Source organism: Macaca fascicularis, chromosome 4 (genome assembly GCF_037993035.2).
Source record: "Macaca fascicularis isolate 582-1 chromosome 4, T2T-MFA8v1.1".
NCBI lineage: Eukaryota > Metazoa > Chordata > Mammalia > Primates > Cercopithecidae > Macaca > Macaca fascicularis.
In genome coordinates this window covers 13,845,915-13,859,759 of record NC_088378.1, presented here as the reverse complement: position 1 = coordinate 13,859,759, position 13,845 = coordinate 13,845,915, and the positions used below count along the sequence as shown (strand labels likewise).

Here is a 13,845-nt window from a genome sequence, read left to right as displayed (position 1 = left end):
CCAACAAATATATAAAAAAGCTCATCATCACTGGACATTACAGAAATGCAAATCAAAACCACAATGAGATACCACCTCATGCCAGTTAGAATGGTGATCATTTAAAAGTCAGAAAACAACAGATGCTGGAGAGGATGTGGAGAAATAAGAACGCTTTTACACTGTTGGTGGGAGTGTAAATCAGTTTGACCATTGTGGAAGACAGTGTGGCGATTCCTCAAGAATCTAGAACAAGAAATACCATGTGACCCAGCAATCCCATTATTGGGTATATACCCAAAGGATTATAAATCATTCTACTATAAAGACACATGCACATGTATGTTTATTGTGACACTATTCACAATAGCAAAGACTTGGAACCAACCCAAATGCCCATCAATGATAGACTGGATAAAGAAAATGTGGCACATATACACCATGGAATACCAGAAAGCCATAAAAAAGGATGAGTTCATGTCCTTTGTAGAGACATGGGTGATGCTGGAAACCATCATTCTCAGCAAACTAACACAGGAACAGAAAACCAAACACTGCATATTCTCACTCATAAGTGGGAGGTGAACAACGAGAACACATGGACACAGGGAGGGCCTGTCGGGCGGCTGGGGGCTAAGGGAGGGATAGCATTAAGATAAATACTTAATGTAGATGACGGGTTGATGGGTACAGCAAACCAGCATGGCACATGTATACTTACGTAACAAACCTACATATTCTGCACATGTATCCCAGAACTTAAAGTATAATTTAAAAAAAAAAAAAATGAACTACTGACCCTCTCCAGGACTCTTCTTATAAAAATCAGAGGATGGAATCGGATGATCTCTAATCATCTTCCAGTTCTCAAATTTCATAGTCCTAATACACTAAACACGCACGTGCAAACACACACACACTCACGTGTGCACACATGTGCGCACATTATGGGACATCTTGAAAATGCCATATTGCACCTCTCCACACAAGTCTGATTATCCCTTTGTATCTCTAGAAGTCATTATAGAGGCATTTTGGGAATAAATAAGTATGTGAATAATTCAGATTACACCAGTTGAGTTTCTTATTATGGGACTGCAGGGAAACATATCCAAGGTTCCAGGTAAAAAAACAAAAATTAAAGGTTAAACAATAAATCTAATAAACTAAATTTAATCACCTATATGACTTATAAACAAACTAGTAACTGATTCTGTTATAGCATGACAAAGTCTAAGAGTTAAAACTGTTCAAAACAAGTAAAAGCAAAATCTTTAGGTCAATAGGAATAAAAATGAACAGATAAGAGTGTGCAAAACAAAGTTACTGGCCTAAGAAGCTTCAATATAATTTTATGTAAAGTTGTCAAAAGCCATCTAAAATTATATTTTTTTGTTCTTTTTCTATCTGTTAAACATTTACTGATGCTTCTGAGATTATCAGAACAATTTTCCTAGCTCTATTCTATTATCAAAAATAAATGTATTTGAGCACACTAACTCTATTTAATTTACTTTTGTATGTTCAAATCACATGATAAATGAGATACCAGTTTAGCTATTTATGTTTTGAAATAAACCTAAAAGAATTTTATTTTAAAAAACTAATACATTTCTCTGACGTATAATGCTTTAAAAGCATGAATTGATTTTATGTTGACATTAATACATTTTTAACATAAAGAGTAAAATAAAATTGTTAAGAAAGTCAAGAGAGTCTCAATTACTTTTCTGTTCTGAATAAGGACAGGATACATTTTATTCAGACATTTCAGGATTTAATTAGGATTCTGGTGACATCACACATACGGAATAGAAACTGTGACCCTTTAGTAACGGATGTAAAACCATCTTATAAAGAGTGTTTTTGCAAGTTAACAGAAAGTGGGTTTGAGAGGCAAGGTTTTTAAGAATACACAAATTTTTACTCTTTCCAAGTAAGATCAAACCACAATAGTTTTCTAAAATCACAGGATTCTAAAAGTAAGTTAAACATAAAAACAAAGCAAATCCTCTTTTAGAGCTTCATGTATTTGGAAACAATAGGCAAATGCAAATCAGGAAATCATGGTTCTCTTCTAGTTCTGTTGATCAAGGGACTTCAAGAGCTAATTACCTATGGGAGGAAATTGTCTCATCAACAGCTTCAGACATTTGGTAGCAGTAGGGAATCTAAAATCAGAAAACCATAGTCCATTTTAGCCTGTCCTTCTAATACAATGTGTAACTTAACTAATAAGGACGGCAGTAGTTTGCCAGTTGGGAAAATCAAGAGATGTCTGCCCAGAACTCTGAGCTGCTACACCTAAAACTGAAAATAAACCATAGTAAAGTAAAAACTTACAAATACTTATCATTTGCCTTGCCATTTGCTCCAATTTGTTAACCCTTGCATCTCTCCCTCACAATTACTGCACAAAATTCCTACAAGAGTTAAAATTGTTGAATGCCAAATATTCCTCATTCATAATTTAATGTTATTAGTATCATGGTAGGGACTGGGGATATAAAGACAGATAGGCCTTGCCCTCAAGAACTCAAAGTCTCTTTAGATTAGTTTTAGATTAACAACACCACATAGTGGGTTCCATTTAACAAGGACTTTCTGTTCCCATAAAATTGGGAGGGATAACAGAAAGACGTTTATATGAGCAGATCTTTAATCATGAAAATAGAATGCAACTGATTTCCAAAGTATGATTTCTCAAATTTCTTCATAAGACCCTAAGGAAAATAAGTAATAATATCAAAATACTTAACATGGAAAATTACTTATATAATATTAAAAGATCCACTGGCAAATTTTAAACACAATTTGGACTTAATGGAGTTTGTACTTTTTAAGGTTCTGAGTAACATGCAAAGGGCAGTGTGACTATATTTAAACACAAAATTGAAATGCGTTTTCTTGTATTTCAGCCAAAAGTTTATCTTAACTGAAAAGACTTCTAGTATATGCTTAGAGAAGACAAGGGCTATAAATACATCGTACCTGGACACTCATCTTCGTTGTACAAAAGGAATGGCTGTCAGGAAGCCACGGTGACACAGCACAAGGCTCAATAATCACTCCATCTGCCCCAAATCCTCCCACTCACCTTCCATACACAAAACTGATGATAATTTGGTAAACTAACAAAATAATGAAAGGTTAAACCACTAAAAAATGTGGTTCTGGTACACAGAGCAAGGAAAACCAATGAGTAATACTCCTCATATGACCACATTAGATATCTAAATCTGCTCCCCCAGATTAACCTGGCTCATGTAAAAGGTAAGAGTGTCTTATGAGACAAGAATACATTTAAAAACCATAAAGTCTTCATCTCTATCAGTAAAGAATGTTTTCCCTTTAATCTGACATGAATCCTTAGAAAATGTTTAAACACAAATGTTAAATAATCTATTTAACTTGGGGCTCCTTTAGTTTAGAGAAAGTTAAAGAAATTTAACTTACTTGCTTTTTAAATCAAGAGCCAAAAAAACCTAAATTATTGAATCTCTCTAATGTAAAACCTCTTGAGGCTCAAACATATCTTAGGTTCCCCATTATTGTCTGAAACTCACCACCTTAACTCCCAAACTTGCCCTTGTTGTATATTTGCTATCCTGGCAACTTGCCACTATAGCTGGTCAATCAAGCTATAAAACCCCTGGTCTCTCAAATATTCCTGAAACCTAATCCACTAACAAGTTTTTGAGAAGACTTATAGATTCTACCTTTGCAAAAGAATACCCCATCTCTATTTCAACTGCCAACAGCAGACTCCAATCGCTTTCTTGTCCTGATGTTTTCCAACAGATAGGTTGTTTATCGCCCTTCCTCTAATCCACTCTCCACACTACTTCCAGAGTGACCTTTCTCAAATGCAAATGTAAGCCTGTCGCTCCCCCGTTTAGAACACAGATTTTAGGATAAGAGCAATACTCTCTCCCTTAGTATCTCTTCCTGATCTTGTTTCTACCTGTCCCTTGGATTAAACACACTGAACTATGCATGGGTCTCCAAAAGTGGTGCAACAGGACCACCTCCCCATGTGAAGGGGGTACTTAAGCTCTGACATGAGCCCGTGAAAGCTGTCGTACATGGTATGCTTTGTACACACCAAAATAAAATGGGCAATACGTTAAATTGTGAAAAAACTAAACAAAAACAAAAACAAAAACAAGAGAATACCCAGTCGTTTTAGATACCGTAAGTTAGAAACATGAGCACCCATAACTAAATTTCATTTGTCATTCCATACGTGCTAAAAACATTCAGGATAGCCCTCCCCCCAAATTTTTACAGATTCACTTTGTTCCAATATATTTTTCTTGTTTAACAATAGCAGATGCTATTGTAGATAGTATTAAAATGAAGAGGCATTCACTTTTTTCAGTTGGTCCTTTATTTGTCTGATGGCTTTTTCATTTTGACTTTCAGCTGGGGACTTCTTACTATTTTCTTCCCTCACATGCTTATCCCAGCTCCCAGTTCAATGGAAATAATGGAAGCCTATTTTCCAAGGCCTGCATTTATTTTATCCACTATAGATGTACGACAGAAATCACTCACTCCTCTTCTCTTTTTGTAATTATCCCCAACAGGAGTCATTCACATGTCTTTCACTCATTCAACAAACAATAAGTGCCTAGATGCCAGGAACAGAGCTAAGTTTTCTAATTCTTGTGGTTCCAGAAAAGATGCATTCTTATAAATCCAAACTGTGAAGTCACCCACAGTAAGAAATACATGTTGCATGGCAAACTGGAACACACATGCTAAACTTTTGCACAGAAACATAAGTTTCATGAAACAAGACTTACTCATAATATGTGCCTTGTGGTCATACTTTATATTGTATTCAGTTCAGTGCTATTTCATTTCACTGCATAGGCCTACTAAATTAATTTCATGACTAATTTTTAGAATTGTCCGAAAAACACTGACTTAGAATATGTATGACAGGAACTTGTGTTTGGGAGTAATTACTGTATGTTTTTTAGAGCTATAAATACCCTGGAGGGGATACAGAAAGGATAGTGAGGGAGAAAGAAGAAAAGCAAAAGGAAGGCAAAAATACATGGGGAGTGGAGAAAGGTAATTAGAAATAGAAAAGATATCTGGAAAAAGTCAAAGATGGATAAGGGAAAAGAGAAAAGAAAGCAAATGTCAGGATGAAAGAGGAAGAAAGCCTATCTTGGTAATTTCTGGAGTGAGAGGAGAGGTCATAGTCCAGTTTCCTTGGGCTGAGGAGCTCTTATCACTTATTATCTCCACCGGTGGAGGGAATTAGCTGATTAATCATTGATCACTGCCTCTGAGCTGCTCTAATCCTTAAACGTTTAAAGACTGTGTTCCAGGTGCTTGGAAAAGATAACAAGAATTATCCATTAAGGGGGAAATACTTATTTGGCTTGCTGCACAGAGACCACCGCAGTATCTACAAAGTTCCAGATGAAATCAATGCAGGTTGGAGGTCCGGGGTGTGACTTGTATGTGAAGAATGTGTTATTGAAAATTAACATCATGAAAAGTAAATGAAGTTGTTAATCATGGCCATTGTGTCATGCTCATCTCATCAGTGTGAAGAAGGGCTCTAATTCTGTGTGACAGCATGCTCTGATTTATAAAACACTTGCTCTGGTAGAAGCCTACACCAAGGGACATAAACCCAGTCTTGAAGTACCACTTTTTATGAGAGATTCTTAGGGGATAAATGCAACCATATGGTCCTAAAACTGTAAGCACACTTGTCGTTATTATTATTATTATTATTATTATTGTTATTTGAGATATAGTCTCACGTTGCAGCCCAGGCTGGAGTGCAGTGGCATGATCTCGGCTCACTGGAACCTCCGCCTCCTGGGTTGAAGCAATTCTCCAGCCTCAGCTTCCCGAGTAGCTGGGATTATAGGTGCCTGCCACCATGCCTGGCTAATTTTTGTATTTTTAGTAGAGATGGGGTTTCACCATACTGGTCAGGCTGGTCTCGAACTTCTAACCTCAGGTGATCTGCCCGCCTCAGCCTCCCAAAGTGCTGGGATTACAGGTATGAACCACCATGCCTGGTCAAGCACACTTGTTTACCCTGCATTACATGTCAGTTTATCCTGAGCTGGAAGAATCCTAAAATACACAGTATTTATACAAACTCTGTGTTATATTCTGAACTATTTCTTAGAGGTGATTTTTAAAAGAGACATATTCCTGGAATAGGTGAACCATAGAAAAGCAAGCACTAATGATATGTGTTCATGCCTTTTTAACCTACCACTGATTGGCATTTGTTGCTTAGTTAAAATCTCTCAAGAACTGGTAGGAGTGTAAAATGAGAACACGTTGGTCTTGCATGAATATAGTGAATCACCGCCTGGCCCCACAGCACCCGCCCGCCAGGCACAGCAAGTCCTGGCGCTCCAGTCCTTCTCACCTGGCATTTGGTCACAGGTGCAGTAGAGGCAGACTGAAGGGGAAAAAATGCTAATAACTTTGTGTGTTTGCTTTTTCTTTTTCTCTCAGAAGGCAGCAGGGAAACAAAGAAACAGGAGGGGCAAAGGGTTTACAAGGAAGAAACACAACAGAGAAAGAACTAAAAAGTGTTCAAGGATGCCCCCTTGAAAACCAGTGGGACACGGAGGGAGCATTCTAGGGATGCTCATGGGGCCTCAGCCAGGCCCTGATGGTCATGGGTGTGATTGGGGGTGAGAGTCAGTGCATTTCAGTAAATATTTACTGAGCACTCAATTTAAGTTACTACTCTAGAGACACAAAGATGAGTTGCCCTCTAAAAATATACAACCTTGTAGGATTATAACCACCCTAAATATCAGCAACACTGATCCAGTGATGGCTAAACAACCTCCATGTGATGTTACCAAATGAGTCAAGCAAAGTATGCTTGCCCAGGAAACTTAAGTGTGTCTACATTAGGGACAGTATGTTAGGTACTGAGGAAAGAATAAAGGTATGTTCTCCTTAAGTATCTTTTAAAACTCAAGATCAACAGAGAAGAAATATTAGAATTTCTGAATATTTCTGAATATACAGGTGTCTACAAATCCAGGTCATGTCAGATGCCCAAAATGAGGTCTGTCAATGCTAATAATCCAGCATTGCTACCCCAGTGACTGGAAAGCAGCTGGTAACAACAGGCACTGGTAGCTTAGTGATGGAGATCATGGGCTCTGGAGCCATCCTGTGTAGGTTTAAATCCTGGTTCCTCTACTTGCTAGCTGTATGATCTTGGGCAAGTTACATAACTTCTCTGTCCCTCAGTTTCCCCATTTGTAAAATGGAGATGATAATAAGATCTACTTTACAGGGTTATTGTGAGAACTTAGAACAGGCTATGGTACACAGAACAGTGCCCATCACACAGTGTGTTCGGTCAATGTTGGCTGATGCCATTTCTCCCTGATCACTACCCCTATACTCAGGGAGGGGTTATGACTCACAGGGAGGGGTCACACTCACACAAACTACAGCTTAGGGTGTTTGGGCTGACAGTACAGACATTGACCAGTTTGGGGTTTAACATCCACTTCTAAGCAATGTCCTGCAAGACTGTGGTTGAAAGCGTCCAGCTGTCCATCCATGTTTCTGCATGTTCATTTCAAGAGTCCCTGTTCCACTGGCTTCCTGCCAATTATTTACTGTCAATATTTTTTACATTTGGTGTTATAAATACTTCATATTTAGAAAAGAAAAAAGTGGTTTCTTCACAATTTCAAGAAAAACTGGTAAGATGAACTATCCAGAGATGGGTAGATGCGTATGTGCATGAACTTAAACTTATTACGACTCTTGAATATACTAGAAAACAAAACATAGCAAGAGGAGAATGTCAAGAATACCATATAAAAGCAATGTGGTTGTGGCATAGCTTTAGAAATCTAAAAATGAATAGTCCACGTTTTAAGAACCTGGCTAGAAAGCACGTCCCTGTGCACACGTGCGTGCGCACACACACACACACATCCCGCAAAACACCAAAAACATTCTTGGGCAGTTGCCATGACAACATAATGCTGAGCTACCAAGCTCTTTGTTATCTTGCTGAAAATGCTGTATAAAAACACCCTTATGACAGATTCTTTACTAATTAAGTGGAAAAGGTTAAAGAATTCTAGATCCACGTGGTTTTCATCTATACTAGGACTCAAAGGCAAATACTAAATATTTTAAGAAAAAGAATGTGAAAGTAGTAACCATTAGATGAATTACAGATCAAATCAGAAATAATGTTGAAGACAACAGTGGGGAATGTGTTGCTTTTATTTTGTATGCTATGTTCATTTCATCATCTCCTCATAAGTTGTATCATATTATTTTAATGAAATAATCACTTTGTATAATACAATTTGGTTAATAGAATCTCTTACTAGCACATTTAAAAAGTTTCCTTCCTTGGCCATATCTATGTCAATTCATTTGAGAGCCCACAGTTCCATATGCTAAATAGTTATAACAAAACAAATTGGTCTCTAAATTAATAGGGGCTTATATACCAAACAAAAAAAAAGACGAAAAAAAGAAAAAATAGTGTTGGCGAGAGAAAGAAGGATAAACAGCGTCTTTGAAGGCTGTGATAAAATACGGTCTGGAGTTCTTTCCACTTCTCTGATTAGCCATCTCTGTTTCCCTTGTAGGTTTTTCTACGTCTCTGTCTCAGACATTAGACCCAGATCCCTGCCAAGATCAGCCGTAGAATTTTCTCACTGTAGTCTCGCTTCCTAGGCAGTCTCATCCTTAACTGGTGACTTTCTTTATTACTCATGAGCATTTACATCCCCAGCCCAGGTTCTCTTCTGAGTTCCAGATTGGTTAATCCAACTGCCTCCTAAACTTGTCCACTTTGATGCTACATTAAAGGCAAACCAGTCCTCTTGCAGTGCTCCTGACCTCAGTGAATGGCAGTTTTGAATGGTCCTAACACAGACATACTCAATATCTATGTGTTGAATGAGTAGGTGAATGAATGAATAAATCAATCAAAACTGTTACACAAACCAAAAAACCTAAGGGTCATCCTTAATAACACCCTCTTGCTCTCCATTCTCTGAGTCAGGATCTAAGTTCTGTCCATTTCACCACTTAGATTATTTTCCAGATCCATCCCATTCTCAAAATCCCCACAGCCACTACTCTCTAAAAGGCTTTTGCTGGATTACTGTAACAGTAATTACTATGAGCCATTACTAATAGTAATTACTGTGAGCCATCAATTAAGAACCCGCAGATGTGAGATACAGAGAAGTCAGACAATCAATACCTATTCAAATAAACAATTAATTGATCAAACTGATCAAATTGATTTAAGAAAAAGGAAGAGAACATTTACTAAATGTCAAGTGTATGCCAGACACTGATCTAGATGTCTCACATATACTACCTCACTGAATTTCCACAGTAAATTTTGTTTTGGAGATGGAGTCTCGCTCTGTCACCCAAGCTGGAGTGCAGTGGTACAATCTTGGCTCACTGCAACCTCCGCCTCCCGAGTTCAAGCAATTCTCCTGTCTCCGCCTCCCAAGTAGCTGGAATTACAGGCATGCACCACCATGCCTGGATAATTTTTGTATTTCAAGTGGCCACAGGGTTTCATGATGTTGCCCAGGCTGGTCTCGAACACCTGACCTAAGGTGATCCATCCGCCTCAACTTCCCAAAGTGCTGGGATTACAGGCGTGAGCTACCGTGCCCTGCCCACCATGACCCATTTTATGGAAGCAACTCAACTGAGCATATGGCATCAGAGGGGCCTCTTCTGGTCACAACCCTTTGCTTTGTTAGGTCCCAACAAGCAGTCAGTAACGATGACTATGAAGAGGATGATGACGGTGATCACTATTTGAGAACGTATTCTAGACACTACTCTAAGCACTTTGTGTGCATTATTTCATTTGAGTTTCATCACCGTCTTACAAAGTTGGTGCTATTATTCCCTTTTGCAGATGAGGAAACTGAACCACATAGCAGTTAAGTTATTTGCTCAGGGTAAAAAACTGGGAAGTAGTATGATTTGAACATAGTTCTGTTTATTTAAGACTTCACAAAACAACTGTTTAACTTATAGCAAGTTATTAGAACTGATGGGGATATATAGCTAGAAGAGACAAATCCATCCATATCCTCAAAGGTCTTGTATTAAACTTGAGCATGTCTCCAGGATCAGACCTGTTTCACCATCCCACTTCTACCCAGTGGAGGGCAGAGTTCATGGTCGGAAACCTCCACCAATGCCAAACCCACCTCCAAAGATGCATTTCAGGACCATTAGGGCTGCCAACCTCTTCCCTATCCCTCAGAGACTCAGTTTTCGTCGAGTAAGGTACCACAAGGAGATACTTTGGTGCTTATACTAATTTGGTGACAAGAGTGAATCTTTTTCTTAAAAAGTCTTTAAAGAAAGCCCTATGAGTGGTGTGAATACAAAGATTTCTTTAAAGATCTAATCTAGTACTTACAGTTTGATAACTCCATCTGAGCACCTGGAACAGGGCTGCTGGCTATTCTTGTCTTGTTTATGTTGACTCTGCCCCAACTGAACAAATCTACAAATTACAATGGATAAGAGTAAGCTAAAGAAGGGAGTACTTGCAATTAATTCAGTAGATCACACAAAATGGTGTAAGCTTTCAAATGACAGTAGTATGCTTATTTCAGAAAAGCACCTAAGAGTACTGTAAGTAACATAAGACTGCCTGATTTTAAAGTGGGCTTGTTAAAAGTAGGAAAAGGGATTCTGCTTAAAATGTACGTCATAACCATGGATAAAAGAATGAAATCAAAAGTGCATGCCATTGAACTTCTATTAACTTAAACATGGTGCAGAACTTGAACAGAAATGTTCCTGAAGCCAGGAAGATGATCTCGCAGAGCCTCACACATCTAAGGGTGACACGTATCTAATGCGTGACATGCAGGAAGCATGGGGAAGCACGCAGGATGGTGCTGGCAGTGAGACAAGTGACATGGAATTCCTTTCCATTTTTTTAACTATTTAAAAATATTTTCTTTGAAGACTATGAAAAAGTTTACATTTGTTTTTCATTAGCTTTTTAAAAGGTCAAGAAAGTGTTACAGAAACTACCAATTATTGTATCATTACAGTGCTACTGAAAAACTTTCAAACAGCTTACTTTTATCCGACTTTTATCTTCAGCAAGTAAAAAATGTTGATTCATTTTTTGGGAAGAATGCCACATAGTACTGATTATTTGTACAGAACTTCAAACTTCCCAAATCAGGTGTACAATCACTGCCAGAGTTTTCTAAAAACTGGCAAGTGTATGAAGCTTTGAGGAAGTAAGTAGAAAGCTTTCAGGTCTGGTCAAATAGCAAACCAAAGACACTAGAAAAGGTGAGGGAAAAGGAAGACACAGACAGCGGGGCTCAGCAATTACAATAAAACTACAAAACCGAGAAATCCTTAGGAGTCCAAAGGTGGGCAAGGCCTAATGTAGGAAAAACAGGCAGAAGAAAGGGAAGCTGGAAGACAGGCTGCAGAAACCACTTCTAGCGTGTGGTTTCCCTTCTCCACAGTGTTCTGTGGTAGGCCAGGTGGGAGCTGTTACATGCAAGCCAGGCTAGGTCACTGTCTACTACGTGCACAAACATAGCCAGCCAACTGACTGCAGAAATGGGGTGGCACGGGCACCTGCCAATTCAGTGCAGAACTACCTGGACTCTAGCCCTGCCCTGAAACTCTCCCCTTGGGATCAGAGGAGGCACTAAGAAAGCTCCAGAGCCTAGCTGAGCCAAAAGTGGGTGTCAATCAGTCCCTGAAAATCCCCTGGTCACCCTCTGGCACAGTTACCCCACAGATACTGATGGAGGGAGAATTCCTCTGCCTACTGCAATGCCCATGGCAGATGGAGAGGGGACATGTTCCAGGGCAGGCAAGGCAGGGAGAGAGAAGCCCAGTAAGGGGAGTGTGCCCATAGGAAGGGGTACTCACAGGGAAAGAATTGGTCAGTCCCCTGTTTCTCCCCTTCCCCCAAGGTCTGCATCATAAGCAGAGGCAGCTGATTATGATCAAGAGAACAAAAAGGAGGGAAGAGCCTAAAATACCATGGTACCCAGAAACACAGGCTATGACTCCCGGATAAGGCACTAAATGGCTCTGCTTGCTGCGCTGTTAGCCTATAAAAGGGGATAATATCTTTTTAATCTACTACAGAACTGTCTGAAGAACAAACAAAAGAGTGTAAAGTGTTATATAATGAAAGGAGGTATTATCTTCAGAATATCAAACACAGAATTTTATTCTAGGACATGGGTTCCTCCCTCCCCTGAAGTAACCCCTTCAATCCTTGGCATATACACTCATGCCCACTGCAATAAACAAAGTCATATTACTCAGTCACTAACTTCAGATAATTCATTCTTCAGGCAACACGGTTTGTAAAGGCCCACTTCAACTACCACAGAGTCTGGCTACAGAGTTCTGACAGCCATGATGAATAAGTACTGTGTGTTTGTGTGTCAGAGTCAGGAGGGTGTGGCTGTGCTCTGATGACTAAATTGGCTTTCAGTCAATGACGCATATTCAAAAGAGTGCAAGTTACAGGAGCTGCTTTGGCAGTCAGGAAATGCTGGGCATTTTATATTTTATATATAATAGAGTAGTTTTTATTAATTGAAACGAAAAGCTGACAATATCTAATTCAATGGATTCTGTAAATGAAATGCCCTCATTTAAAAATAACTGAAGGTCAGTGCTCATTTTATATTACACAATTTACATTTTACACACACATTTACAAATTTGTATAAGTGGAACTGTATTCATATGCAATAACCAAGTCTTCTAAATCCATGTACTAAGCTGAGGAGGTGTTTGCAATGTTCTCATCAGGCTCATGGGGATTTCTGAGTGAAGGATTCTTTTGAGAATCTGCTATCCTCTCAAAAGGACACACAATACACACGAAAATATGCACACGATTTCAGAGAATGCCTTATGGGTATCCCCTCCTTTCAACTAGATTTTCCTAATAAAGGCCTATAACATTGTGAATTAGCATCTTATTATTACTGTTTTCTTTTTCCTCCTCAGTCACCACTCCCACCAGCATCTAGGACCTAAAGTGATGCAAGGTCCTCATTTGTTAACATCTCAGATTTATTTTGTGAGAAGGGACTTTGATCTTGAGGATTTAGAAATGCAGGAATATACTGGTACTTTGGTTTGTAGTTTACACATGAGCAGTGCAGATACCTGCATGCATCATAAATTTTTATCATTGAGGGGCAGAGTCTCAGGCATTTAGCACTTTAACCCCATATATAAACCAAAGTTTCACAATTTGACCGCCTCAATGCTGAAACTGCATTTTAAGTGGAATTAATTTTCTTCTGTATTGTTGACTATTTTCATTTCTTAGAAGTTATACTAGGCTGGGCACAGTGGCTCACGCCTGTAATCTTAGCACTTTGGGAGGCTGAGGCGGGCGGATTGCCTGAGCTCAGGAGTTTGAGGCTAGTTTGTGCAATACAGTGAAACCCCGTCTCTACTAATATACAAAACATTAGCCGGGCATAGCGGCGTGCATCTGTAATCCCAGCTACTCGGGAGCAGAGATCATACCACTGCACTCCAGCCTGGGTGACAGAGCGAGACTCTGTCTCCAAATTAAAAAAAAAAGTTACAGTAGTTAGAAATTACTGTAATTATAAATATTCATTTTTCTTTAATCTCTACATGAAAATGTCTCACCTTGAATAAATGGAGAAATCTTCTTCTGAGAGGCCATCCGAGAGGTTAATTCCATATAGCTCCTTCATGGGTTGGACCACATTCTGGGGTTTAAAAAAAAAAAAAAAGGAGAACCAGGAAGAATTTTTAGACATCTAGCATATCAATAATTTCTAAAAGAAA

General features: G+C 38.8%; 1 protein-coding gene across 3 annotated transcripts in view; it reads right to left on the bottom strand.

Moving 5' to 3' along the window:
* Window positions 1–13,845, bottom strand: part of FIG4 (FIG4 phosphoinositide 5-phosphatase) — a 128,808-nt gene that overhangs the window by 19,681 nt on the left and 95,282 nt on the right. For all 3 annotated transcript variants that reach the window (XM_074036862.1, XM_005551566.4, XM_074036863.1), the window contains 2 exons: window positions 13,684–13,766; window positions 10,430–10,516 (listed from right to left, as the gene is read on the bottom strand). In XM_074036862.1, coding sequence (XP_073892963.1) covers window positions 10,430–10,516; window positions 13,684–13,766 — 170 coding nt within the window. The remainder of the gene's footprint in view (window positions 1–10,429; window positions 10,517–13,683; window positions 13,767–13,845) is intronic.